Below are 25,413 nucleotides of genomic sequence, written 5' to 3'. Positions count from 1 at the left end.
GGAGTTTTATAGTCAATCTTTTGCCCATTATCGCTGATAGGTCTATTATGCAAATATTAAAATTAAACTTGAAAACATCATGTCAAATTGGGTTAGTTGTATTACTCTGAAAATGTAAAATGTTATAAGACAATTTGGCTAAGGCAGAATTTAAATCTTTTTTTACTTAGGAGACCCTAATGCCATTCCTGAAACATACTAGGTGTTTATATGTTTGTTGAATAATTAACTGAATTTTGGCTTTTTTATTCATATTTCTAAAGAGTGGTGTCTCTTTATACTGCCTGGAATACCTAAAAATTCTTATCTCAAATTTCACAGACTTAAAGAAAATAAAGATCTTGCCATGCTGGTGTGGCTCAGTGGATTGAGCACCAAAGGGTCACTAGTTTGATTCCCACTCAGGGCACATGCCTGGGTTGTGGGCCAGGTACCCAGTAGGGGGCATGCGAGAGGTAACCACACACTGATGTTTCTCTCCCTCCCTTCCACTCTGTCAATAAATAAACAAATAAATCTTTAAAAAAAGAGCCCTGGCTGGTGTGGCTCAGTGGATTGAGCACGAGCCTGTGAAGCACGGGGTCGCAGGTTTGATTCCCAGTCAGGGCACATGCCTGGGTTGCAGGCCAGTTCCCCAGTAGGGGACACATGAGAGGCAACCACACGTTGATATTTCTCTCCCACTCTTAAAAAGAAAAGAAAAGAAAGATCTGAGCAAATCATTCTTGTACTAATATTACCAAAGAAATTTTGTACCTATATACTTACCATAGTAAAGTTTGAGGAAAAGCAGCACTCACGATATTTCAAAATGTTTACAAACCTCAAATTCTAAAACATGGGAATTTAAAATTATGAAAGAAAAACTAACTCAAGAACTTTGGTGTCTTTCAGATTTAACTTCTCAAATGTTTCCTTATCTGCATTCCTTCCAATGGGATTTTAGGTTTTTTCTTACAAACATAAGAAGTTCTTGGGACATGCAACTTATATGGACAAGTAAATAAACTTCACAAATATGTGAAAACAGCCATGTTAATTTTGGAAAAAGTAACATGGAAAAAGTGCCATGCCAGTTTTAACCTCACTTTTAATATCATGAAATACAAGCACAAAATACATACAAGTATGCTTTTTATTACACAGAGATGGAATACATCTATTTTAACCAGAATCTCTATCACCCACTACTAGCCACTGTACCAATAGCTTTCCATGGGGATTTTCTACAACTCCTAATAAGGTTTTATCATGGATAAAAAAACCTCGCAAGTCTTTTCAACCGTTGCAGATTTTCATTTACCTCAATATTCCTGTTCAGCTGCTTTGGAGAACTACCAGGACATACAAAATCACCTTACCCACTCAAGAGTTTTGAGTGGGTAATTTTGTTATTTCACATTGGCTGAAAACTTCTTGATGTTGGCATTGCAAAGACACTGTGCACTTATAGAAAAGAAAAAATGTCTCAATAGCCCTCTTAAGGTTTAGGAAGGCAAATGACCATTTCCTGAAAAGCACAGAATATTATAATAAATAGTTATTGGCTAAGCAGTATTTCATGAAAGTCCACTTACATAGGACAAATAATGGCAACAGAGGACCATAAAGCCCCACATGTACTAAAAGAAAGGCAGGTTGGCAAATATTCAAACTGACTTTTTCCTATCTCTAAATTGGTTTAACCATATCAAGGGAGAGTAACATCAGCTAATAAAGAAAAAGTAAACTGTGCTAAAGTGTACAGAATTCAGCCTCCACAGCATACATTAGTTTTTAGTCATTTCAACTAAGACTTTTCCCATAACAAAAAAATTATGAAAGTTGCATTTACTTTGTTGGAAATGCAAAACAAATAAAAATACTGCTAATTTCATAAAATATCTGAAACTAATTTTGTTTTTATAAATAAATAATATGGTGTTTATCTTTTCTTAAAGTTTTAATTATCATTCTTATTGTTAAAAAATCATTCAAAGTTATGTCAACCTGTAAGGATAAACTTTGGAGTATTTAAAAGAACATGTTTGGAAAACTGAACCACATTTTTTGTTGCCAGCATTACGCTTTGTTCTTGGTAGAATCATCTTTGTTTCTTCTTTTTACGTCCCAATTATAAACCCTGGCCATGTCTGCAAGAATTGTTAAAGAAAATGCAAATGAAGTTCTAAAGATAACAGGTGCAATTACTAAGTATGAACTCACACAAGGCATAAATTACTAAGTATGAATCAAAGGCATAAATCACATACACAAAATACTGGGGACAAGTAGTGTTATGAGCCATCTTGCTGTAATATTATTTGCTGAGAAATTATTGGAACTAAATTCCACCAAAATGAAGTCAAGGCACCAAATCAACAATCATTTAGCATATGTAATCAACTACGGTATTATATTTAACAAATATGTACTTGACACTGTCAACAGTTTTAAAGACAGTCCCACATCCACAAAACTTCAAAGACCGTTCAAATTATATCGTGATGTGTAATATTTAAATTAGTACAATTTAATTATCAATAATTTTATCTTTCACCTTCCCTTTGGCTTAACAGGACATTCACTCAATTTATTAAGCACCTACATATTTTCCTTTCCACAGGCAGCACCCTGCGTAGACCCTCACATATCAATTCTTTCATGGATCGTGACTTTGGCATTGTATCCAAAAAGTCATCATCATGCTCAAGGCCATCTAGGTTTTTTTTGTTACCTTCTAGAAAATACATAGGTTTTTCTTACCCTCTGGACAAAGTCTTTACATTACAGTCACACATCGCCCTCACTCAAGGCCTCAGACAGACTTGCCTTCCCTCGCCCAAGCATTCAACGCCTACACTGTGCCACATGCTGTGGAGAAGAGAAAGTACAGATCAGATTCTATACTTGAGGAGCTCTCAGTCTGATGAGGAAACCAAATAAAGAATGATGTGCAAAGTGCTGAGTAAGCACAGAGGAACTACAAAATGCCCTGAGAGTTAGAAAAAGTTCAGAAATGTTCTGATGCTTGTGCTGAAATATGAAGGCTAAAAAGTGACCCGGGTAAACAGGAAATCATTCCAGGTAGGAGGGACAAAGTCAGAAAATGCAAAGGGCATGGCACTTTGGGAGGCTTAGGAAGAATAACTGATGGAGATTTTCTGGAATCTAGGGTGCATTGGGGGAGGGCCAGGGCAGAAAGAAGTTAGTGGCATGAGGTAAGACTGACTAGTCTAAGAATCAAGGATATTCTTCTCATTAAAGCAATGCAAATAAGAATGTTAACATCTTTATGTTTTCCTCCTTTTGTTTCTTTTTAAAGAAAGGATACTGACTTCTGTGGTAGTAAATTGATCTCGAAGAAAGTCAAGGTCTTCCTCAAGAGAATCAAGATTCTTTGTGGCAGTCGATAAATTCTTTTCCAGCAATGCCTGAGCTTCATCAATATCATATTCAAGCATTACATTAGCCTAAAGAGAGAAAGTAATGACAATTACTAAACATTTGCATAGTGCTTTCAGGTCAGAGCAGGGTTTGAGCAAACTATAGTCCTTGGGCAAAATCCAGTTGGCTGCCTTTTGTCTTAAATTTTATTGGAACTCAGGTATTCTCCACTCACTTATGCTTCCACGCCACAGTGGCAGAGCTGAGTACTGTGACAGAGACCAAGTGGTCTACAAAACCAAAAATATTTTTTACTCTCTGGCCTTTTATAAAAGTCTATTGACTCTGGGGTTAGAGAATATATTTATATACATTATATCATTTACTCTTCATAACAACCCTGCTGAGTCCAGTTATCTTTAACTTTACAGTTAAAAAAAAACAGGTTAAGAGAGGTCAGGTTGCTTATTCTTGTATAGCTACTTAGTTAATGGGAGAATTAGGATGAAACAGGTATGTTTAGATACCAAATCCTATCTTTTTATTAAGTCCATCATGACACTAAATACTATTATATTTGAATCCATTTAAATAGTTCAGTTTAATATACTGTAATTTAAAAGTTTCCAAATACATCTACGTTTGATCCAATAAGAAAAATAGAAGCCCTGGCTGGTGTAGCTCAGTGGATTGAGCACGGGTCTGCGAACCAAAGGATCGTGGTTCGATTCCTAGTCAGGGCATATGCTGGGGTTGCAGGCCAGTTCCCAGCAGGGGACACACGAGAGGCAACCATACACTGATATTTCTCTCTCTCTCCTTCCCTTCCCCTCTAAAGATAAATTAAATCTTTAAAAAAAAAAGAAAAAGAAAAATAGCTAGCTTGCCCTGGCCAGTGTGGCTCAGTGGACTGAGTGCCGGCCTGCGAACCAAGGGGTCACTGGGTTGATTCCCAGCCAGTGCATATGCCTGGATTGCAAGCCAGGTCCTCAGTTGGGGGCATGGAAGAGGCAACCACTTTCTTTCTTTCTTTCTCCGTCCCCCCTCCTCTAAAAATAAATAAATAAATAAATAAATATTTTTTTAAAGAAAGAAACGTAGCTAGCTTTTACTGCCCTCTCCCTACTTCCAACAGATGCTAGGGGCAAAGGCAAGGTGACTCCATCTGGCATTCGGAAGAGCTGGTGTTACTACCAACACTTGGGGATCCATGTACTCTGGAGGCGGGGAACCATACCTTTCCCAGTCTGAACTCTTACCATCTGACTTACTACAGAGCATTTCCTGAACCACTTTCCTCATCTGACAAATGGAAATTAAAAATTACTCAAAGGATTGTTGTAAGGATCAAATGAGACAAAATGAAAGTGTTTGGCACAAAGTAGGTGCTGCAAAAATACTTATTAACCAAACAATACAATCTACGATGATTAGAAAACTGTAACAATTCACACAGGACAAAAAAAACTTCAGTGGAAAGTACATGTCCTTCCAATCCCAGACCCACAATCTCATTCCTCAGAGTCAACTGCTACAGTTTCTTATTACTTTTTTCCCCAGAAAATTTCTGCACTTTGGTTACTTTTAACAAGAAAAAATAAAATACATTTAAAAACATTTCATTCACGTCAAAAAAAAATCGATCTTTCTTCAGGAAGTACCCTGTGCCAAACATTTCTCCTTAGTTGAGTCACTCCTCAAATAATCAGCTTCTCCACTTGACTGTCTAATAGGCATCTCAAGACTGACGTGGCCACAACACAACTGCAGTCACTCTGCCAACCTTAGTCCTTTGCTGCAATATGAGTCACAGATGTTTTTCCTGTTAGTTGTCTTTTGGCTTTGCTTATGATTTCTCACTTTTGTGGCCTAAAAAATATATTACTATTTCAGGATTACAAAATAAGTCACCTATGACTTGACCTAAACTTTGATGGTGTCAGTATTTCATGTAAGTATGTGACAAAGGCAGAATTCATCCTGGTGTGAGATGTGCAGTGGGCTCCCAGCCATAATTCTTACCAGAGAGTTCCCTGTTGTCCCAGTCTAATTTATGGAATCATCTTACCCACACCTGCTGATGGAATGTGGGTGGAGGAAGAGAAACCAAGGTGAATGACCCCTAGGATTTGAGCCACTGGGTGACTAGCTGTTCCATTTACAAAACTAAAACTAAACAAGTATGAGAATTATGGTATAGAATTAAATGTACAAACTCTAAAATATTACAACTAACAAAAATCCAGAGAAGCTAAATGACAGAGAATTGAGTTCCCATGTACTAAGCTGTCCATCTTTCATAGCACTAAAATGTTTTTCAGGGGTGATTCAATAGAACAGCAGCAAGGGGAAGTCCTCCTGGTGGGGAAAGCTGGGAGAGGGCCACGTGATCTTCTACTTTGAATGGGAACTTGCCTGAGGTAACAAGACCTATGCACAGCTTGACAGTCAGAACTGGCTTGGTTAGGGAACTGAGAAAAGTAAGACAGAAAAAAATCAAAGCCAAGATCTATGAAACACACTAAAATTGAAATGTATAGTTTAAAAAGTGGACTCCAGCCCTAGCTGCTGTGGCTCCGTGGACTGAGCACTGACCTGCAAACACCAAAGAGTCACCGGTTTGATCCCCAGTCAGGGCACATGCCCGGGTTGTGATCCAGGTCCCCAGTAGGGGCACTCAAGAGGCAACCACACACTGATGTTTCTCTCCCACTCTTTCTCCCTCCCTTCCTTCCCCTCTGTCTAAAAATAAACAAATAAACAAATCTTTCAAACAGATCTTTAAAAATAAAGAAGTAGACTCCAACCTCCAAGTTTTTGGTAGTAATCTTTTCTCCCTTAAGTTTAGAAAGATCTTAGAAAGTCTAGAATTTATAAACTCCTACTGGGAAGAAACATTTATTTGAGGTTCAACAGTACCTTCTATTTTACTTCTATTGCTCTTCCTTCTGTTACATATAAGAGATAAAGCATTAGTTCAAGGGAATTAGGGTTTTGGTCAGTTTTATTTATTTGGAAGACTTGAGCATGTTTCTGTGGCAATCTTCACCACACTCCTAATTTCAGTCAGTTTCTAATATGGACTACTTGAATTCCACCCCTGCCTTCAACAGTCAAAGGGAGATGACCATTTACACAGCTGAAATAATACTTTTTTGCTGGGAAAATACGTTTACTTACCCCCAACCACAGACACACTTTATCAGTAGGAGGAACTGAAGCTTTGCAATACAGGTTATCTGCCAGTAAGAATCTGGTCTCCAAAGAATTGGTGGACTCCTTAAAAAAAAAAAAAGACAGTACTGTAAACAGATGAGTTTAACACCAAAGCTATAAAGGAGAGAGCTCACAGCTGAACCTAAGCCATTTAAATCAGTACCATCATGCAAACTACGTATAGTGGTAAAAGAAATGAATGCCTGGAGCCATATGGCTAGGCATGGAGGGACATAAATTCTGGATCAACTACCTACTACCTGAGTAAATTTGGCATATCACTTAATCTCTCTGTGTCTCAGGTTCCTCATCTGTAAAACACAAATAATAATAGTCTCTATACCTCTGAAGGCCAACACAAACACGACTGACATACCAGTGCCTGGTACAGAGTAAAAAGCACTACACAAGAGTTAGCTTTTATTATTACTTCATCAGTGCTTCATGCCCAACCAACCCAGCATTCTGAAGTCTTTTACAAAGTTCACCACATCAAATAATGTACTGAATCCCTGACCGGTGTGGCTCAGTTGCTTAGGCATTGTTCCACAAAGCGAAAGTTACTGGTTGGTTCAATCCCCAGCTAGCGCACATGCCTAGGTTGCGGGTTTGGTCCCTGGTTGGGACACATGCAACCAATCCATTTTTTCTCTCCCTCTTTCTCCATCCCTTCCCCTCTCCCTAAAAAAAATAATAAAAAAATAATGTACTAGAAATGTGCTTATTTTACCAGTCAAGTAATAAATCATATATATTCACACATACAATCTTTTAAATGCAATATCCTTATGAAATTATATCTTTACAGACTGTTTGTACTTAATGAGTATTAGATTAAGGCTCAGAAGATTCTCAAACCCAGTTCTGCCAGTAACTAGCTATGCAACATTGGTTGAATGTAACCTCTCTGTAACTGTATCCTCGACTGTCAAATGAGAATCTATAACATAATTTCCAAGATTCTTTCCAACTCTATAACTCTTGGATTCATTCCTTATTCTTAGGGAGAACAGTAACAACAACAAAACCCTTAGATACTGCTAATTCAAAATAAGACATCTTCTTTTTGTATCTAAAATAATTTCAAATTGCATTTAAATTTTGTAAATACTACATATAAATAAAATAATCCAAGAAGTATAGGCCCTAGAATTAAACCTGATTGGGGGGGCCACAAAACCACTTTTATTATGGAAGCACACTGACTATAACATCAGTACACATGTTCAAGGTTGACTGGATCTTCCAGCACAGATGAAATACCAGTGATCAGAGAGTCAAGGAAGACACATCTCTGCTGAAGTATCCTAGCTCATTCACATTCACAAACAAAAATACACTTACTTTTTTCTTCTGCATGTATTTCAGAATTTCTAAAGTCTGTTTAATTTCAGGAATCTGGCCTTTCAGCCTGTGAATAAGAAAAGAGGTTAATTTAGTATTGTGCAGCAAAAATAGACACTAGAACATAGACTTACAAGCCTTGCAGGTTCTTTTTTTAAATTATATTTTATTGTTTACACTATTACTTGTCCCAATTTCCCCTATTTGCCCCCCTCCACCCAACTCCCCCGGGCAATCCCTACAGTTGTCCGTACCCATGCTTCATGCATATATGTGCTTTGGCTCCTCCCTTCACCTTCTTTCAACCAGCCCCTGCTTCCCCTCTTGCAGCTGTCAGTCTGCTCCATGTTTCTGTGCCTGTCATTCTATTTTGCTCATTAGTTTATTCTGTTCATTAGATTCCACATATAAGTGAGATTATATGGTATTTGTCTTTCACTGACTGGTTCATTTCATTTCTATTGATATGTTCTTGAGGACTATTTACAAATATAAAACATTTAAGGCATTCATATTTAAGATAAAGTTAATAAAGGTGGTTTATTAAAACATCTAAGATATTTCAGATATTTAAGATATAAATATTTACTGAAATGTTTAGATAAGATAGCAAATATTTATGCAATGCCTACTGTATACAAAGCCCCCTTCTATACGTCAAACACCCCATCATTATTTAACATTCCTAGAGGAAACCATATTTCACAAATATGATTCAAAGGCTCCATATTTTATTAGAACTGAATTTTAAATAAATTAATTTTAAAAATAACATGCATTCATATATTATATTCTAAATTTAAAACCACTGGAAATCACCAACTCCCTATCCAGTGCTGAATGTAGCTGCTCCTGGTGACTGCACTTAGTACACACACATCACAATCAGCTAAATGCCAGCAAAGCACAGTGACAGCTTCTCAGTATTTGCATTTGTCACACTGTGAGAAATGCATACCACATTATGATAAAGTATAATTTAGTGCTTCTTTTAAACTTTGGGTAATTTTTCTTTAGCTTTTAAGTTGATAAATGCTACTTTATTTTCAAGTTAAGGAACAACTACTCTTAAAATTATAAAAGGATCATTTATTTGCACACAGAAATTTTAAAAAATGAGGATGGCATGATAGGACTGATTACACACAATAGGTAACTTATATTATACTTACTAACAAAACTATTATCCTGGAACAACCAGACATGCACACACACACAAAATGCATCTAGACACAGACATTATACACTGTTGTGGACCGCTCTGTCTGGTTTCAGGAATTGTAACCCTAACCCCCCACCCCCACCCGTGGCTAAGGCTGTGAGTGACCTCCGGAATACGCCACAGGAGACAAAGCTTCTCTCTGGTAGCAAACACTGCCAGTTTCCTCTCCCTGCCCCCAAAGTATGATGGGAAGTCCTTGACTGGTAAGTCTCCTCACAGCAGGGAACAACCTAAGCCAGACTCAACCACTTGGGAGGCCTTCATGGAAGGACTTGGGGGGTAGAGCTACAACAAACAGTGAACAATGGACTCATGCCTCCTGGCTATGTGAGATAGCCAGAGTCTCCTTGTACTCTGGGAGAAGCACTTCTTCGCTCTAATCCCCTTAAGCCTAAATACCTGATGGGGAGGGGTGCAGCTCCTTGCCTTGCTAGAGCATGTCCTGGGGAAAAATCTGGCATGACAAAGAATTCCTGAAAAACCTGTGAAATCTGCTCTGCTAAGAGTGCTTTCATTCATATAATAAGGGTTTGAGCAGGAAACCCGAAAACTCTCTTCCTGACAGACACTGACTCAGACTAAGCCCTCAGATTTCTTTGAAATATTATCTACTGTTTGATCCTAGCTGCCCTGTATTCCTGTGTATTACAACCCAATAAAAGCTCTTGGAGGAAGGGGCTCAACGCCTTTTCCCCCCAAGAAACTGGCCACTGCTCATGGCCCTTCCCTCTCTTGAGGGATCGGCCACCTCTCCTCCCCAAGTAGATCATGTCATGTCTTATTTACTTTCATCCGTGGCGGAGTGGGGGACTTGTGAGGAAAGTCGTCCCCACAATTCACTTCACAAAAATTATGTCAAAATGAATCACAGAGCTAAATGTCAAAATGCAAAACTATAAAGCTCCCAGAAGGTAACACAGGAGAAAACCTACATAAACTCGAGTGTGGTGATGATTTCCTAGATAAACACCAAAGACACAATTCATGAAAGAAATAATCGATATGCTAGACTTCATTAAAATTAAAAACTTATGCTCCGCAAAAAAACATTGTCAAGAGAATGGACAAGCCACAGACTAGAAGAAAGTCTTTGTAAAAGACATATCTGGTAAAAGACTATTACCCAAAATATACAAAGAACTCTTGAAGCTCAGCAATCAGAAAACAAGCAACTTGATTTAAAAATGGGACAAAGACCTTAACAGACATGTCTCAAAGAAAATACAGATAGAAAATAAGCATATGAAAAGATGTTCCACATCATATGCCATCAAGGAAATGCAGATTAAAACAAGGAGATACCACTACACACCTATTAGAACAGACAAAATCTGAAAGACTGACAACACCAAATGCTGCTGAGGATGCTGCTGGCAATGGAAACTCATCAATTGCTGGGTGGGAATGCAAATGGTATAGTCACTTTGGAAGACATTTTGGCAGTTTCTTACAAAACAAAAGGTACTCTCTCTATACAATCCAGCAATCACATTCCTTTGGTATTTCCCCAAAGGAATTGAATACTTATATCAACACAAAACCTGCACATAGATATTTATAGGTGCTTTATTCATAAAAAGTATTGAAAAAGGTACACCAAGTAATATTAGCCAAAAGAAAGCTGGGATGGCTTAAGTATCCAACAATTTAGATTTTAACACAATAAGTACTATTTTATATAGGGTTAAATTCACCAAGAAGACATAATTTTCAGATTGTATGCACCTAAATAAGATAGACTAAAAAATAAAAATTGTTTCAGTTTAAGGTGGCAACAGACCAGTACTTTCACCTCTAACTGCTCAAATAGAGAAAAATAACATATTTTTTTGGACCATAACACACACATCCCACCCCTACCTGGGAGGAATAATGATTGTTAATGCTGCTGTTGAGTTCTGTTTACATTTACATTGGTGAAATATTATGTTATTTATGTTACTAAATATTTTACCACATTTTTTTGCTTCGAAGTTTTTTTCTACCTATTTTCCTCCTCTAAAACCTAGGCGTGTCTTATGGTCTGAAAAATACAGTACACCTTCTGTGCTGGAAGGCAGCAGAGAACTGCTGAGGTGATAGACCTACAGGGCTAAGACTTCTTCAAGGGAAGAAACTGAAAGGTGAGCTGATTTCCTACAGCCACTTTTACTGAATAGTACATGAGGGGGCATTTCTTTTTATAGAAATATGCCAGTTTATTAATAAATAAAAAAGAAAGAACTGAATTAGAACATCATCATTTTGCAATTAATAATTAATAGATCTAAGCATTGAGTATCATAAAAAGGGACAACTATATACTATCTGTCTCTTAATGGAAAAGCACACAAACTTATGAAGAAGTGTTGCCAAAAAGCCTTAATATGACCAAGAAGGTATGTCCAACTATCAATGTATAGTAAGTAGAGAGGACAGAGAAACATGGTTGAAAATACCACAAATGCTTTGGAATTCAGCAACACACTTCTGAATAACCCATAGATTATAGATCTAAATACAAAAGATAAATCAATAAAGCTTTAAGAATAAAATATTAAGAGTATCTTCATGAACTTGGGATAGGCAAGTATTTCTGAAACAGAATATAAAAAGCACTAGCTAACATTAAGGAAAAAGATTGTTAAATAGGACTTTATAAAGGGTATTTAGATCACAGCTGGAATTTTAAAATAAAAATTAAATGGTACCAAGTCATATAGTATGTCCATGGCATACTCATTAAAAAAAAGAAATCAAGGGCTGCTACATACCACATGTAAAAATAAATTTCTGATGAATTAAGAAGCTAAATATGTAAAGCAAAATTTTATAATTCTTAGAAGAAAATATAGGGGTTTATCTTTTTGAAGATGAAATACAGGATAGGATTTCTTAAACAAGATACCAAAAGCACTAATTATTAAGGGAAATTTTGACTGAAAACATATAAATTAAGAACATCTAATCGAGGGATATGAAACTCATTTTCACTGGGGGCTGCATAAGCCTCGAGGTTGCCTTCAAAGGGCCAAAATAATTTTAGGACTGTATAAATGTAACTACTCCTTAACTGTAACGGAGCTGAAATTACATTCAGCCCTTTGAAGGCAACCACAAGACTGATGTGGCCCCCGGTGAAAAGAAGTTTGACACCCCTGGTCTAATCAAAATAAACCACAAGGAAAGAAAAGTGATAAATTTAAAAAGGAAGAAAACTTTCTCCCACATATAACCTAAAAGGATTAGTATTCAATGTGTTAAAAATTCTGACACACACAAAAGATAACCAATTCACTACTAAAATGAGTTAAACTTTTCTAAAGTTTTCCATATGCATTTTCTCCAATTCTGCCCTTTCTATTTAAGCACTAGACACTGTTCCCACCCAGAATACCAATGACTTCCACTTTGCTGAGTCCATGTCCATTCTCAGTCCTTATATTTTTGAGTCATCAGCAGCATTTGACACAGCGTATGATCATTCCCTCCTCCAAGATACGTTCTCTTAAGCTTGGTTTCCAGAACCCTATGGTCTCCTGGTTTACCTGACCTCACTACCAACTCTTCTCAGTCTGGTTTGGTGGTTATCACTCTTTTCCCAAACTTCTTACTGTTGCAGTGAGTGCCCAGATCTTTGATCTCTTCCCCTATATGCACTCTCTTGGTGATGGAGCTCAAGAAACTTTAAATGACTACCAAATTTTTAAATACAGCACAGATGGTTCCCAAAATTCAGACTCAAATACTTAACTGCCCACTTACCATCTCCACTTACATGTCCAAAAGGCATTTTAAATGTGTCTAGAACTGAACTCCTGATCCTCCCCCAAACCAGCGCCACCTAGTCTTCTTCATCTTAGATGGTAATTCTCCTTTTCAGTTGCTTAGTCCTGGGAGCCATCTTCCATGCCTCCCTTCCACCTCTTATCTCCAATCCACAGGATTATACTGGCTCCAACTTCAAAGCAGATTCAGAATATGACTCTTTCCTACCAATGCCACCACTGAATCCAGATTAGTGAAAGGACCTCCTAACTGATGTCTTTGGTTCAGCTCTTCTTAAGAATATTACCAATCCAAGTGAGTCATATAATAACAGAAGAAAATCAGGACTTCCAGTCAAGATGGAGGCATAGGCAGATATGCTTCACTTCCTCACACAACCAAAAGAAGAAAAACAACCAATTTAAAAACAACAAACAACAAGAACTGCCAGAAAATCAAACTGTATGGAAGTCCAACAACCAAGGAGTTAAAGAAGAAACATTCATCTAGACTTGCAGGAGGGGCGGAGATGGGAAGCCAGGGCAGAGAGGACACCCAGTAAAGTGGTGGCTGGCAGAGCAGGCAGTCCCACATTTACATGTGGATAAACCAGGAGGAATAACTAGAGAACGAGACAGACAAAACCCAGGGTTCCAATGTTGAAAACTAAAGCTTCAAAAACCTCTGGTTGTAAAAATCTGTGGGGGTTGTGGCAGTAGGAAAAACTGCCAGTCTCCCAGGAACTCGGTTAGAGAGACCTATGGGGTCCTAGAACATACACAAACTGACCCACCTGGGAATCAGCATCAGAAAGGTGCAATTTGGATAGCGGGGTAAGTGACTGAAAACAGGGCAACAGCTGAGCAAGTGGCACTGTTCCCTCTCTGACCCCTCCTCCACATACAGCACCACAACACAGGCAAATGAGTTGCCTCTTCCTGGCAATATCTAAGGCTCCACCCTTTACAACCTAACAGGTGCACCAAGACAAAGAAATATGGCCCAACTGAAAGAACAGATCAAAATTCCAAAAAAAGAGTTAAGTGATGAGGAGATAGCCAACCTATCAGAGTTCAAAACCAGGATGCTCACAAAAATGACTGAGTGCAAAATAAAGGAAGAAGTGATGGCTATACAAAGTGAAACAAAGAAAAATATAGAGGGAACCAACAGTGACAGGAAGGAAAGCGGGACTCAAATCAACAATTTGGAATAGAAGGAAGAAATAAACATTGAACTGGAACAGAATGAAGAAACAAGAATACAAAAAATGAGGAGAGGTTGAGGAATCTCTGGGACCACTTTAAATGTGCCAACATCTGAATCATAGTTGTGACAGAAGGAGAAGAGGAAGACCAAGAAATTGAAAACTATTTTGAAAAAATAGTGAAGAACTTCCCATTTCTGCTTAAGGAAATAGACAAGCAAGTCCAGGGAGGTCAGAGGGTCCCAAATAAGTAGAAACCAAGGAGGAACAGACCAAAACACATCGTAATTAAATTATCCAGGATTAAAGATGAGGAGGGAATCTTAAAAGCAGCAAGAGAAAAGGAGACGGTTACCTACAAAAGAATGCCCATAAGACTAGCCACTGATTTCTCAAAAGAAACCTTTCAGGAAAGAAGGGGATGGAAAAAAGTATTCAAAGTCATGAAAAGGCAAGGACCTACATCCAAGATGACTCTATCCAGCAAAGCTATCGTTTAGAATGGAAGGGCAGATAAAGTGCTTCCCAGATAAGGTCAAGTTAAAGGAGTTTATCATCCCCAAGCTCTTATTATATGAAATGTTAAAAGGACTTAGATCTAAGAAAAAGAAGATGACCAAAACTATGAACAGTAAAATAACAAACTCACAGCTATCAACAACTGAACCTAAAAAACAAAAACAAATTAAACAAACAAGCAGAATAGAAACAGAATCACAGAAATGGAGATCACATGGAGGGTTATCAATGGAGAAGGGGAGGGAGAGAATGGGGGGAAATGTACAGGGAATAAGAAACATAAAAGGTAGGCACAAAATAGAGGCAGATTAAGAATATAGGAAATGAAGAAGCCAAAGAACTTCTATGTATGACCCCTGGACATGAACTAAGGCAGGGGGGATGGTGGAGGGAGAGGGTGCAGGGCAGAAGGGGATCAAGAAGGAAAATGGTACAACTGTAATAGCACAGTCAAAAAATACTTAAAAATAGAAAATGAGATCATGTCATTCCTCTGTTCAAAACCCTTAGTAGCCACCACCTCTGACACTCCGCACTCTTTACTCCATATTCCTATCTCCATAGTGCTTATTGCTTTCTAAGCTACTATATAATTTACTTCTGGTTGCAGTGTCAGCTCCATGAAGGCACAAATTCTTACCTGTTTGGTTCACTGATGTATCCTAAGGACCTAGGATGATGCCTGACCCATATCAGCTGCCCAGTAAGTATTAATTGTATTGAATTGTATGTTTACTCCCTAGACCCCACCAGACTGTAACCCCTCCAAGGGCAGGGAATGTCTGTTTTGTTCACCAATATATATAAACCAAGTACACCTAATTAGACAGGCTGCACATATACACTGCAATTTTTATCACTCACATTCGGGCCTAGAGCATATGTAAACCTGGAGTGAATATCCTACTATACTACAGTACTAGAGTTAGCAGCATAACTTTTACTTTATAGGTGTTCAGTTCTGGGATTCAAGAAGGGCCAAAGTGATAAGAACAATGCCAAGAAAGTAAGAAGCAAACTAGTACCGGCTCGAACTTGGGCAACCACCTGAGGCCTGGTCACTCAAAGAGCCCAGTCTCAAGAGGTAGTCTGGAAAAATATAATTTTTTAAATCTTCGCCTGAGAAGAGATTAATTGATCTGAGTAAGAGAGATACGGAGAAAGTAAGAGAAATATCAATGTGAGAGAAACACCGATCAGCTGCCTCCCACATGCACCCAAGACCAGGGATAAAAACCGCAACTTTTTGGTGTATGTGACGATGCTCCGACCAAATGAGCCACTTGACCAGGGCTGAAAAAATGTAACTTTGATACGCAAACTCCCTCCTCTGTCCCAGGACTCAGTCCTGAGGTCCATTTTCTTTTCTATCTATAACCTCACTGTAGGTGATGTCAAAGCCAATGACCTTATTCTTCTTTTTGAAATAAACTTTTATTCCAAAAGCAGTACATGAATATTGTAGAAAATTAAGAATACAAACAGGCAAAATAAGAAAAACAACATATTCCCAACACCCAAAGATGACTACTGTTAACAGACCATTATTACAGATTTTTCCAGCTATTTCTGTGTACATTCTTTCCAAAATGAGAGCATATTGTTCATACTGTTTTTCATCCTGGGTTTTTCAGTTAATACTCTCCATTTGTCCATGTCAGTCACTTTACATCTTATCTAATACCCAGCCCTTACTCAAATTTCCCCAATTATCACTAAAATCAAATGAGAAAACATATCTAAAAACAAACTTGTACCTTTGCATAAATGATACCTTATGCCCAGAATACCCTTCTTCACTTTTCTGCCTCCAAACTCATAACCAGCCTTCAAAATTCTGCACAGCAACTTGATCCTCTAGGAAGCTTCTCCTGAACCTCCTCATCCCCCTCCAGATGACACCTTCCCCTGTGCTAACTCATTACTTTGGATCAGAACACTTCAACTGCTATACTTTGTATAGTCACTTTGTTTACATACATATCATGCCCTTAGACTGTGTCCCTATTGAAAACAGATACTGAACCTTCTTTCACCCAAAAAAGTATGTGGCACCTCCTAGGAATTCTATAAATATTTAACTGACAGTAGAATACTAGTACATATACATAGCAGATATCCATAAATATTTATTATAGTAAATTTACTTTATAAGCTACTATAAAATACAGAGGAATAAAGGAGTAAGAGCAAGGAAACCTCTGTCATACGCCTGTTAGTTATGAAATCTTGGGAAAATCGTAACATCTGTGGGTGTCTCATCTCATCAGCAATATTAGACAAATGAAGTAGATATAGAAAATATTATTATAATCCTAGATGCTTTGAAATAATAGGTCTTCAACAGTCATTCTATTATGTTTTCAAAGCTATCTTTAGACTGACAATACCAAGTGCTGATGAGGACATGGAACAACTGGAACCCAACTTAATTACTGGAAATGTAATATGGTATAACCACCTTGGAAGACATTTGGGGGTTTCTCATAAAATTAAACAGAGATTTACTACACAAATCAGTAACTCTACCCCTAGGTAATTTATCCAGGAGAAATAAAAAAACATATCCATAGAAAAACTTAAAACCATATGGGTAAACAACCCAAATGTCCACTGACAGGCAAACAGACGAAATTTGTGGTACATCCACATACAATGGAACATTACTCAGCACTAAAGAAAAACTAATTTTCTAATACACACATCACAGATGACTCTCAAAGCATTCCTCTAAGTATAAGAAACCTGACAAAAAACAATAGTTGCTAAATGCTTCCATTTATATATAATTTCAAGAACAGACAAAAGTAACTCATAGTAAAGATAATCTGAACAGTGATTGTCTCTGAGAGTGGGAAGGATTGGTCAGAAAGCAGTAGGAGGGAACTTCCTCAGGTAGTAGAAATGTTCTATATATTGATCTGGTTAATGGTTATAAATGTGACTATATTTGTCAACATTCATTAAAGTGAACACTCAATATTTGGATATTTTATTGTATGTACATTATGGCTCAATTTTTTAATTTTCATTTTAAAAATAATTTTACTAATGTATTTTATTTATCCAGTTCTTCCAAAGCATTATCATTTCAACATGTCAATTTTTTAAAAGTTTAAGCCACCCAACATTAATTTTTTTTAAAGTTGGAAATTTCTACACTTACCTCCTTTTCTTTTGAGCAAGGTTGAGCTCCATAAACTTATACTTCTGGTACTGCTCATCCAGCTTCTTTAGTACTGTATCTGCAGTCTCATTCCCTGGCTGTTTCATGAAGGAATCTACATCTTCCTTTAAATGAAAAATAATTCACTTCAAATTTTACAATTATACCTCTAATTTTTACTTCTTTAGTTCTATTTTTAAAACATAAAATAAAAAATTTGATTTTTACCCAAGGCATTTTTTAACTAAAAAAGTAATTTTAAAACGTTAGATCACTTCAGACAGTGCACATCCATTTGGTAACTAATTTATTCTTCCTCTACCTTCCTCTTTTTATTTATGTAGAGGAAAAGAATGGCCTTGCCTACTTTATGCATCTCCTGTGGGACCCTAGTAGTAAAAATGAAAGTTACCAACAAACATATTGCCTAGTCATGTGCCCTAGCAACAGAACAACTGAACAGACTGTATGCCAAAATTACTGATTTTGTTAACTTAATTTTTAACTCAGCAACTACTACCATAGAAATCATGCTAAATATGGTCATTAGGTTCCCAAGGCAAACCACAATACCTCCTTAGGTATCAAGTGGTTGAAATAAAAGCAAATGTAAAAAAGGGAAACAGAACAATCCTTTGTACAAGAACAATTAAGCAAAACAAAAATCAGTGAAACCAAATGGCATTTTTAATTTCTTTTCTGTTTTAGTTTTTGTGCTGGTGGTAGCCAAATGGCATTTTTTAAAATGTACACTACCTACTGGTCCTTCATTCATAAGTAAGTTAAATACAATCATCTTACGATTTCTGGTATCTCCGTCCGCATCATTATTCTTTTTTAAAAATTTTATTTATTTATCTTTAGAAGAGAAGGGAAGGAGAGAAGGAGAGAAATATCACTGTATGGTTGCTTCTGGTGCATCCCCTGCTGGGAACTGGCCCCTACTGGGAACTGGCCTGCAACCTAGGGATGTGCCCTGACGGGGAATTGAACCGTGATCTTTTGGTTCACAGGCCCGTGCTCAATTCACTGAGCTACACCAACCAGGGCTTTCCACATCATTATTCTTAGTCATGTTTACTAACCACAAGGGAATATTTTATCTAAAACAAAGCAAGAAGAAAAAGGAAGAGAAACACATCAAGGGAGTGAACTATGAAGCCATCAAACTAGAGACATGGTAAAAGAAATTGAAAAGGTGAAGCTGAGACAATGGCTGAGCTGTGCATGTAAAATACAGACAGCATCTTCCTAGAAGGGTCACTGCAGAAAAGAGAAGTAAGTCAAAGTTTCAAGCACATGGTCCATGTTATTAGGAGTTAGAGTCTACCTAGCATGGAGAATTAACTACAGCAGCGTAGGACTGTGGTTAAAAGATGGGGCTGCCTGGTTTGTATCCTTTCTTTATCAAATACTAAATGTGTTGACCTCAAGAAAGTTATTTAACCTCTCTTTTTGCCTCAATTTCCTTACCTGTAAAATAAAAAAAAATATCCCTTCCTAACAGGGTATTAAATGAGTTAGCATGTGAAAGGAAAGAAAGGGACTTTAGCCAAGACGGAGACGTAGGTGGAAACACTGTGCCTCCTCGCACAACCAAGTTTAAAGACAACAAAGTTTTAGTAACAAAAATGCTACCAAAACAGAAAAAATTAAACTGTACAGAAGTCCGACAACAACAAACCATTCAGCCAGACCAGTAAGAGGGGTGGAGTCACCAGCTGGTGGAGTGGGGTCCCGCAGGAAAAAGTGGCCAGACCGACCCAGTGTGCAGACGCCAGTTGGCAGATCCCAGGCATGGGATGGCAATGGGCAGACCCAGTGGGGGCGCAAGGCAGCTGGCTGATCATGGTCACACATTCACACGCAGATAAACCAAGTGAACAAGGGAGCAGTGAGACAGACCACACAGGCTAGGGCCCCAGCAATGGGAATTAAAGCCTAAAAGCACCAATTGGAAAAACTTTGGGGGTCGAGGTGCCAGGAGAAGCTCCCAGACTCACAGAGAGTTTGTTGGAGAGACCCACAGGGTCCTGGAGGGTGCACAGGCCCACACACCTGGGAGCCAGCACCAGGGGGGCCCGGTTTGCTTGTGGGAAGCAGCAGAGGGGACCAAAATCTGAAAGAGAGTGGAACAAATGCCACTGCCCCCTCTGACCCCACTCCCACAAACAGCATAACAACCCAGCGACTGGGTTGCCCCACCCTGGTGAACACCTAAGGTTCCACCACTCATACATAATAGGCACAAACAGACCAAAACATTATGGCTCAAGCAGAACAGCCCAAAGCCCCAGAGCCAACCTATCAGATACACAGTTCAAAACATTGGTGGATCAGGATGCTCATAGAACTGGTTGATTTTAGTCACAAATTAGAGGAACAAATGAAAGCTAATCTAATTGAAATGAAGGGAAATACACAGGAAACCAATAGTGATGGAAAGGACATTGGGACTCAAATCAAGGGAGTGGACCAGAAGGAAGAAAAAAATGACCAAACAAAAGAATGAAGAAACAAGAATTCAAAAAAATGAGGAGAGGCTTAGGAACCTCCAGGACATCTTGAAACGTTCCAACATCTGGATTACAGGGGTGCCAGAAGGCAAAAAGAAACAGCAACGAGTGGAAAACTTATTTGACCAAATAATAAAGGAGAACTTCCCCAGTCTGGCAAAGGAAATAGACCTCCAAGAAGTCCAGGAAGCTCAGAGTCCCAAAGAAGGTGGACCCAAGAAGGAACACACCAAGGCACATCATAATTACATTAGCCAAGATTAAAACGAAGGAGAGAAACCCAGAAGCAGCAAGGGATAAGGGGACAGTCACCTACAAAGGAGTTCCCATCAGACTGTCAGCGGATTTCTCAAAAGAGACCTTACAGGCAAGAAGGGGCTGGAAAGAAGTATTCCAAGTCATGAAATCCAAAGACCTACAGCCACAATTGCTCTATCCAGCAAAGCTTTCATTTAGAATGGAAGGGAAGATAAAGTGCTTCTCAGATAAGGTCAAATTCAAGGAGTTCATCATCACCAAGCCCTTATTATATGAAATGTTAAAGGGACTTATCTAAGAAAAAGAAGATAAAAAATATGAACCGTGAAAAGACAGCAAACTCACAATTACTAGCAACCACACCTAAAACAAAAGTCCACTAAGCATACAGCTAGATCAGGATCAGGACCATAAAAATGGAGATCACATGGAGGGTTAGCAACAGGGGAGTGGGAGGAGGAGAAGGGGGGAGAAGGTACACAGAATAAGTAGCATAGATGGTAGGTAGAAAATAGACAGGGGGGAGGGCAAGAATAGTATGGGAAATACAGGATCTAAAGAACTTGTGATACATGGACATAAACTAAAGTGGGGATGGTGGGAGAGGGAGTGTGCAGGGTGGAGGGGAATGAAGGGGGGAATGGGACAACTCTAATGGCATAATCAATAAAATATATTTTTAAAAAATGAGTTAGCATGTGTAAAATGCTTAGAAGAGTACATGAAAGCTCATAACCATTCAACAAACATTAGCTATGTCTATAATACAATAGGCTAAGAGAACAGATGAAGTGCCAAGAATTCCACCTTGGAATAGTGTGGTCAGGAAAAACTACAGGGATGTCATATCTGAACAGGATAATGAGAGATGACGAGGACAGCAACCGGACAACAGGGAAAAGTACAGTCAAGTAGTAAAAGAAAACAAATTACTGCATCACTGGAAATGGGAAAAGGAAGAGATCTGACTTCTATCCAGTATGGTACGTTGCCTCCTATCATCACGGAAACTAATATACAGTTAGCCCTCTGCATCCACAGGTTCTGCATCATCAACATCCCTGGATTCAACCAAAGTTTGAAAATATTAGAAAAAAATGTTATGTTGTTGCTGATGTGTACTATGTAATTAGCCCTACAATGGTTGCATCTGTCCTGGGAACATGTACAGACCTTTTTTCTTGTCATTATTCCCTAAACAATATGACTACTATTTACATAGCATTTACATTGTATTAGGTATTACATGTAATCATGTAATCACATGTTAGAGGTGATTTAAAGTATTTGGGAGAACATGGATGTGTGTAGGTTAAATACAAATACTACACCATTTTATAAAAGGAACTTGAGCATCTGTGGATTTTATATGAGAGCAGGTAGACACTGGAACCAAATCCCCATGGATACCGAGGGACAACTGTATATTAAGCATCAACTTGCAATACTGAAAGTACATTTCCTGTTTCTCATAGCAACTCTAAGTATCATTATCCTTAGTTCAGTTAAAGAAACTGAGTCTCAAAGCAACATAATAATATGCTCAAGACTAAGCAGCAATTGGGAAGTAGAGGCAGGATTCAAACCATGGTCTAGTTAGAAGCCAATATTCTTCCTACAATACCATGCCATTCCCATTAGTTTGGGAACATTAAAATAATCACCAAAAATTATCGTCTTGGTAGAAATTTTAAGTCTTAAAAAAAACATAAAATTTTAGGGGGCTGACAGCTCTAGAGGGGGTTGGGGGTGGAGTATGAAGCAAAAAAGAAAAAGGACTCATGAACATGGATAACAGTGTGGAGATTGCGGGGGACTGGGGTAAATGGAAGAGGGTATACGGGGGGATAAATAGTAATGAAAAATACAATAAAAAATAAACTATTAAAAACATTTTAGGGAAAAATGTATTTGAAGATCAGACTTTACATAGCCCTCCAATAAACTTCATCCTCCTGAATTAGATTTTTTTTAAAGATTTTATCTTCAGAGGGGAAGAGAAGGAGAGAGGGAGAGAAATATCAACGCATGGTTGCCTCTGCTGGGGACATACAATGTATCGCGTGTCCCCTGCCAGGAACTGGCCTGCAACCCAAGCATGTGCCCTGACTGGGAATCGAACCACGATCCTCTGATTCGCAGGCCTGCACTCAATCCACTGAGCTACACCAGCCAGGGTGAATTAGATTTTTTAAATTAAATTTATTGGGGTGACATTAGTTAATAGTATCATATAGGTTTCAAGTGTACATTTCTGAGATATATGATCTGTATTTTGCATTGTGTATCCACCACCTAAAGTCAAATCAGCTTCCATCACCATGTATTTGAGCCCCCTTGTCTTTTACTACACCCACCCCCTTCCCTCTGGTAACCACTCTTATGTTGTCTGTGTCTATGAGTTTCAGTTTTATATCTTACATAAGGGAAATCATATAGTTCTTAGCTTTTTCTGACTTATTTCACTTAGCATAATGTTTTCAAAGCTTCTGCACAGCAAACGAAACTGCCAACAAAACAAAAAGGCAACCAACCAAATGGGAGATGATATTTGTAAGTAATAGCTCCAACAAGGGGTTAATACCTAAAATATATGAAGAACTCATACAAGTCAACATGAAACAAACAATCCAATTAAAAATTGAATTAGATTTTTAAACCCAACTCCAGCTGAGCACCATAATGTAGAATTTAAAGCATTATGGAAATGCAGTTTGACGTCTAGTTATACATTTATACTATGCATTAGGCACTGTGCTAGGACCAGGAGAAAATGTCAATGAACAAGATAAATACCTCCTTTTCCTCCCAGTGGCAGAGCATGTATAAGTAGAATCACGAATAACTCATTTACACACCCAGTGTGGCTTGGGGCAAGTTACTCAAGGGTTCTGTGCCTCAGTTTCACGACCTACAAATTAGAGATAACAGTACCTACCTTTCCTAGACTTACAAAGCATTAGGTATCTTGTTATCATTAGCTGGGAGATAAATGCAACAAAATAAGTGATACAGCTCAAGGAAAAGACACAAAATAATTGAAGAAAATAAATACAAAACTGAATCAGCAAATACAAATATGCAACATACAGTGTATATAAAAGGGGTTTAAATAAAAGAAATGGGGCTTTTGCAGCATGTAAGATATGATTAACAAAAAGGTAGAGACAAGGCAATATAAGTTATAAACCAAAAGGTCGAGAAAATTCCATTAAGAATTTATAGTAGCTTAACCAGAACTGAGTAGGAAAAGACAGATAACACTAGCCTGGAAGGCCAGTCACATTTTCTCTCATTATTCAAATACCATTTCTAGAATAGCCTGACGGAAGAATGCATCTACTTTTTTCTTTGTTTGGACTTGGGTTGGTCTCGCTGTTTTGAGGAGCTTCCAAATTACTTTTTAGAATGATGTACCCAAAACCAAAAACGATTATATTGTGGTTTTATTTAGACACCTTCTATAGACAGCCCATTGCCTACTGGATAAAGCCTCAATTCCTCAGCAGAACAAACAAGGACTTCACATTCTCATCCTATCCTACTTTCCAATCACTCTCTTTTCCCATTCCTCCTCTAAGGCAACAGAGCACTCACTCCATTCCTTTAACAGACTAGGCTTCGTTTCCTATTTTCACACTTGAGCACCAGCAGTTGTGCCCACTCATTACATCCTAAGTCACCATTTATCTGACGGTCTCTCCGGCATCTAGGCTGTCTCAAGCTTCTCACGGCTTCCCCTTTTCCATGTCTAAGGGGATGAAACCTGGCGTTCGAGGGTAGGAGTCGGTTGCCCCTCGCTCCCGAGTCCTCCCGCCCCAGGCCTTCTTCTCGGGCCTTCTGGGACTGACTTTACCCCGGGCGAGTCCCAGCACCGCTAAAACTGCCCAGGCTTGGAGGGAGAAAGGGGAAGGGGCGTTCTCTCCCAGGTTTTTAGCTCAACTCTTTCCCCAATAGTCGAGACCAGGGTGAACGTATGGGCCAAGAAGGAAGGATTGCGGCATAGTGTCAAGACGCCTAGGACCAGCATGTATCTTACCACAAACACGGCCTCAGGAATCCCTAAGTGGAGCCGCCGCCCGTTCCCTACAGCCACTTTTCCTAAGCCACAACCATCTTTAGCGGCGGCCATTTTGAGGAGTAAAGCGCGCGACTAACCGCCTCTTCGGTCGCCAGGTGCCGGGGGGCCCGTGATTGGCTCTCTAACATCTACAGGCCCGCCCCTCGCTTGTGAGTACTCACATTTGTAGGCTAGGAGGAAGTAACCGCCCCTTCGCCCTCGAGGCCCAACCGGTGGGTGCCGATTGGCTGCGCGCAGGTGAGTGACGTGTATGGTAGGGCCGTGAAGGAGTAGCTGGCTCTGTGGGAAGTACCAATTTCGACTCCTGGGAAAAGGGATCTCTGGAATTTTGTAGGTGGGCAGGGCTAGAGGACCCTGGAAATCCGGGACCGAATGGGACCTTGCTGCCACCCCAGAACAGGCATCCTCCTCCCGGATGGCCTTCACAGCGACCGGATACACGAGAAACTGGAACACAGACGCCACCCCAGGGCTCTGGTCCCGGCATACCAGCGGGTTTGCTGGCCTTTTAAGGGGACTTCATCCCCTTAAAAGGGTAGGTGGCACTCCATCCACTCACACCATGCCTACCAGGAACCTGGCCCTTTATGAATAAAGGGCAAATGTCACTTCCCTTAGAGAACACATATGTAATAATAAGTGATTAAAATGTGTTTAAGAACTGGGACAACTGTAACTGAACAATAAATTTTTAAAAACTAACTACATGCCAGTCGCTGAGACATGTTATTTAATCACCACAGCCCAGTGTAAGAGGGACTGCTATCACCT

General features: G+C 38.8%; 1 protein-coding gene across 1 annotated transcript; it reads right to left on the bottom strand.

Moving 5' to 3' along the window:
- Positions 1 to 1,072: 1,072 nt before the first annotated feature.
- VBP1 (VHL binding protein 1) lies at positions 1,073 to 24,731 on the bottom strand. The gene is made up of 6 exons (XM_037064225.1): positions 24,601 to 24,731; positions 17,788 to 17,912; positions 7,927 to 7,993; positions 6,547 to 6,645; positions 3,314 to 3,452; positions 1,073 to 2,132 (listed from the first exon to the last, which is right to left on the bottom strand). The coding sequence occupies exons 1-6, from the start codon at positions 24,691 to 24,693 to the stop codon at positions 2,062 to 2,064; spliced, it is 594 nt and encodes a 197-aa protein (XP_036920120.1). The 5' UTR covers positions 24,694 to 24,731; the 3' UTR covers positions 1,073 to 2,061.
- Positions 24,732 to 25,413: the final 682 nt, after the last annotated feature.

The sequence above is a fragment of the Sturnira hondurensis genome, unplaced genomic scaffold, assembly GCF_014824575.4.
Source record: "Sturnira hondurensis isolate 20B ecotype Veracruz unplaced genomic scaffold, ASM1482457v3 Scaffold0015021, whole genome shotgun sequence".
NCBI lineage: Eukaryota > Metazoa > Chordata > Mammalia > Chiroptera > Phyllostomidae > Sturnira > Sturnira hondurensis.
The sequence above is the reverse complement of the archived record's forward strand: the minus strand, read 5'-3'. Positions and strand labels throughout refer to the sequence as shown.

What these genes read in the sequence shown, in the direction of transcription:
- VBP1 (XM_037064225.1), bottom strand. Translation starts at nt 24,693, where the DNA reads ATGGCCGCCGCTAAAGATGGTTGTGGCTTAGGAAAAGTGGCTGTAGGG. An exon ending in AAGTGTGTCTGTGGTTGGGG is followed by an intron (nt 3,453 to 6,546) that starts GTAAGTAAACGT and finishes TTCTCTCTTTAG; the next exon opens with GCTAATGTAATGCTTGAATA. An exon ending in ATTTACTACCACAGAAGTCA is followed by an intron (nt 2,133 to 3,313) that starts GTATCCTTTCTT and finishes CAATTCTTGCAG; the next exon opens with ACATGGCCAGGGTTTATAAT.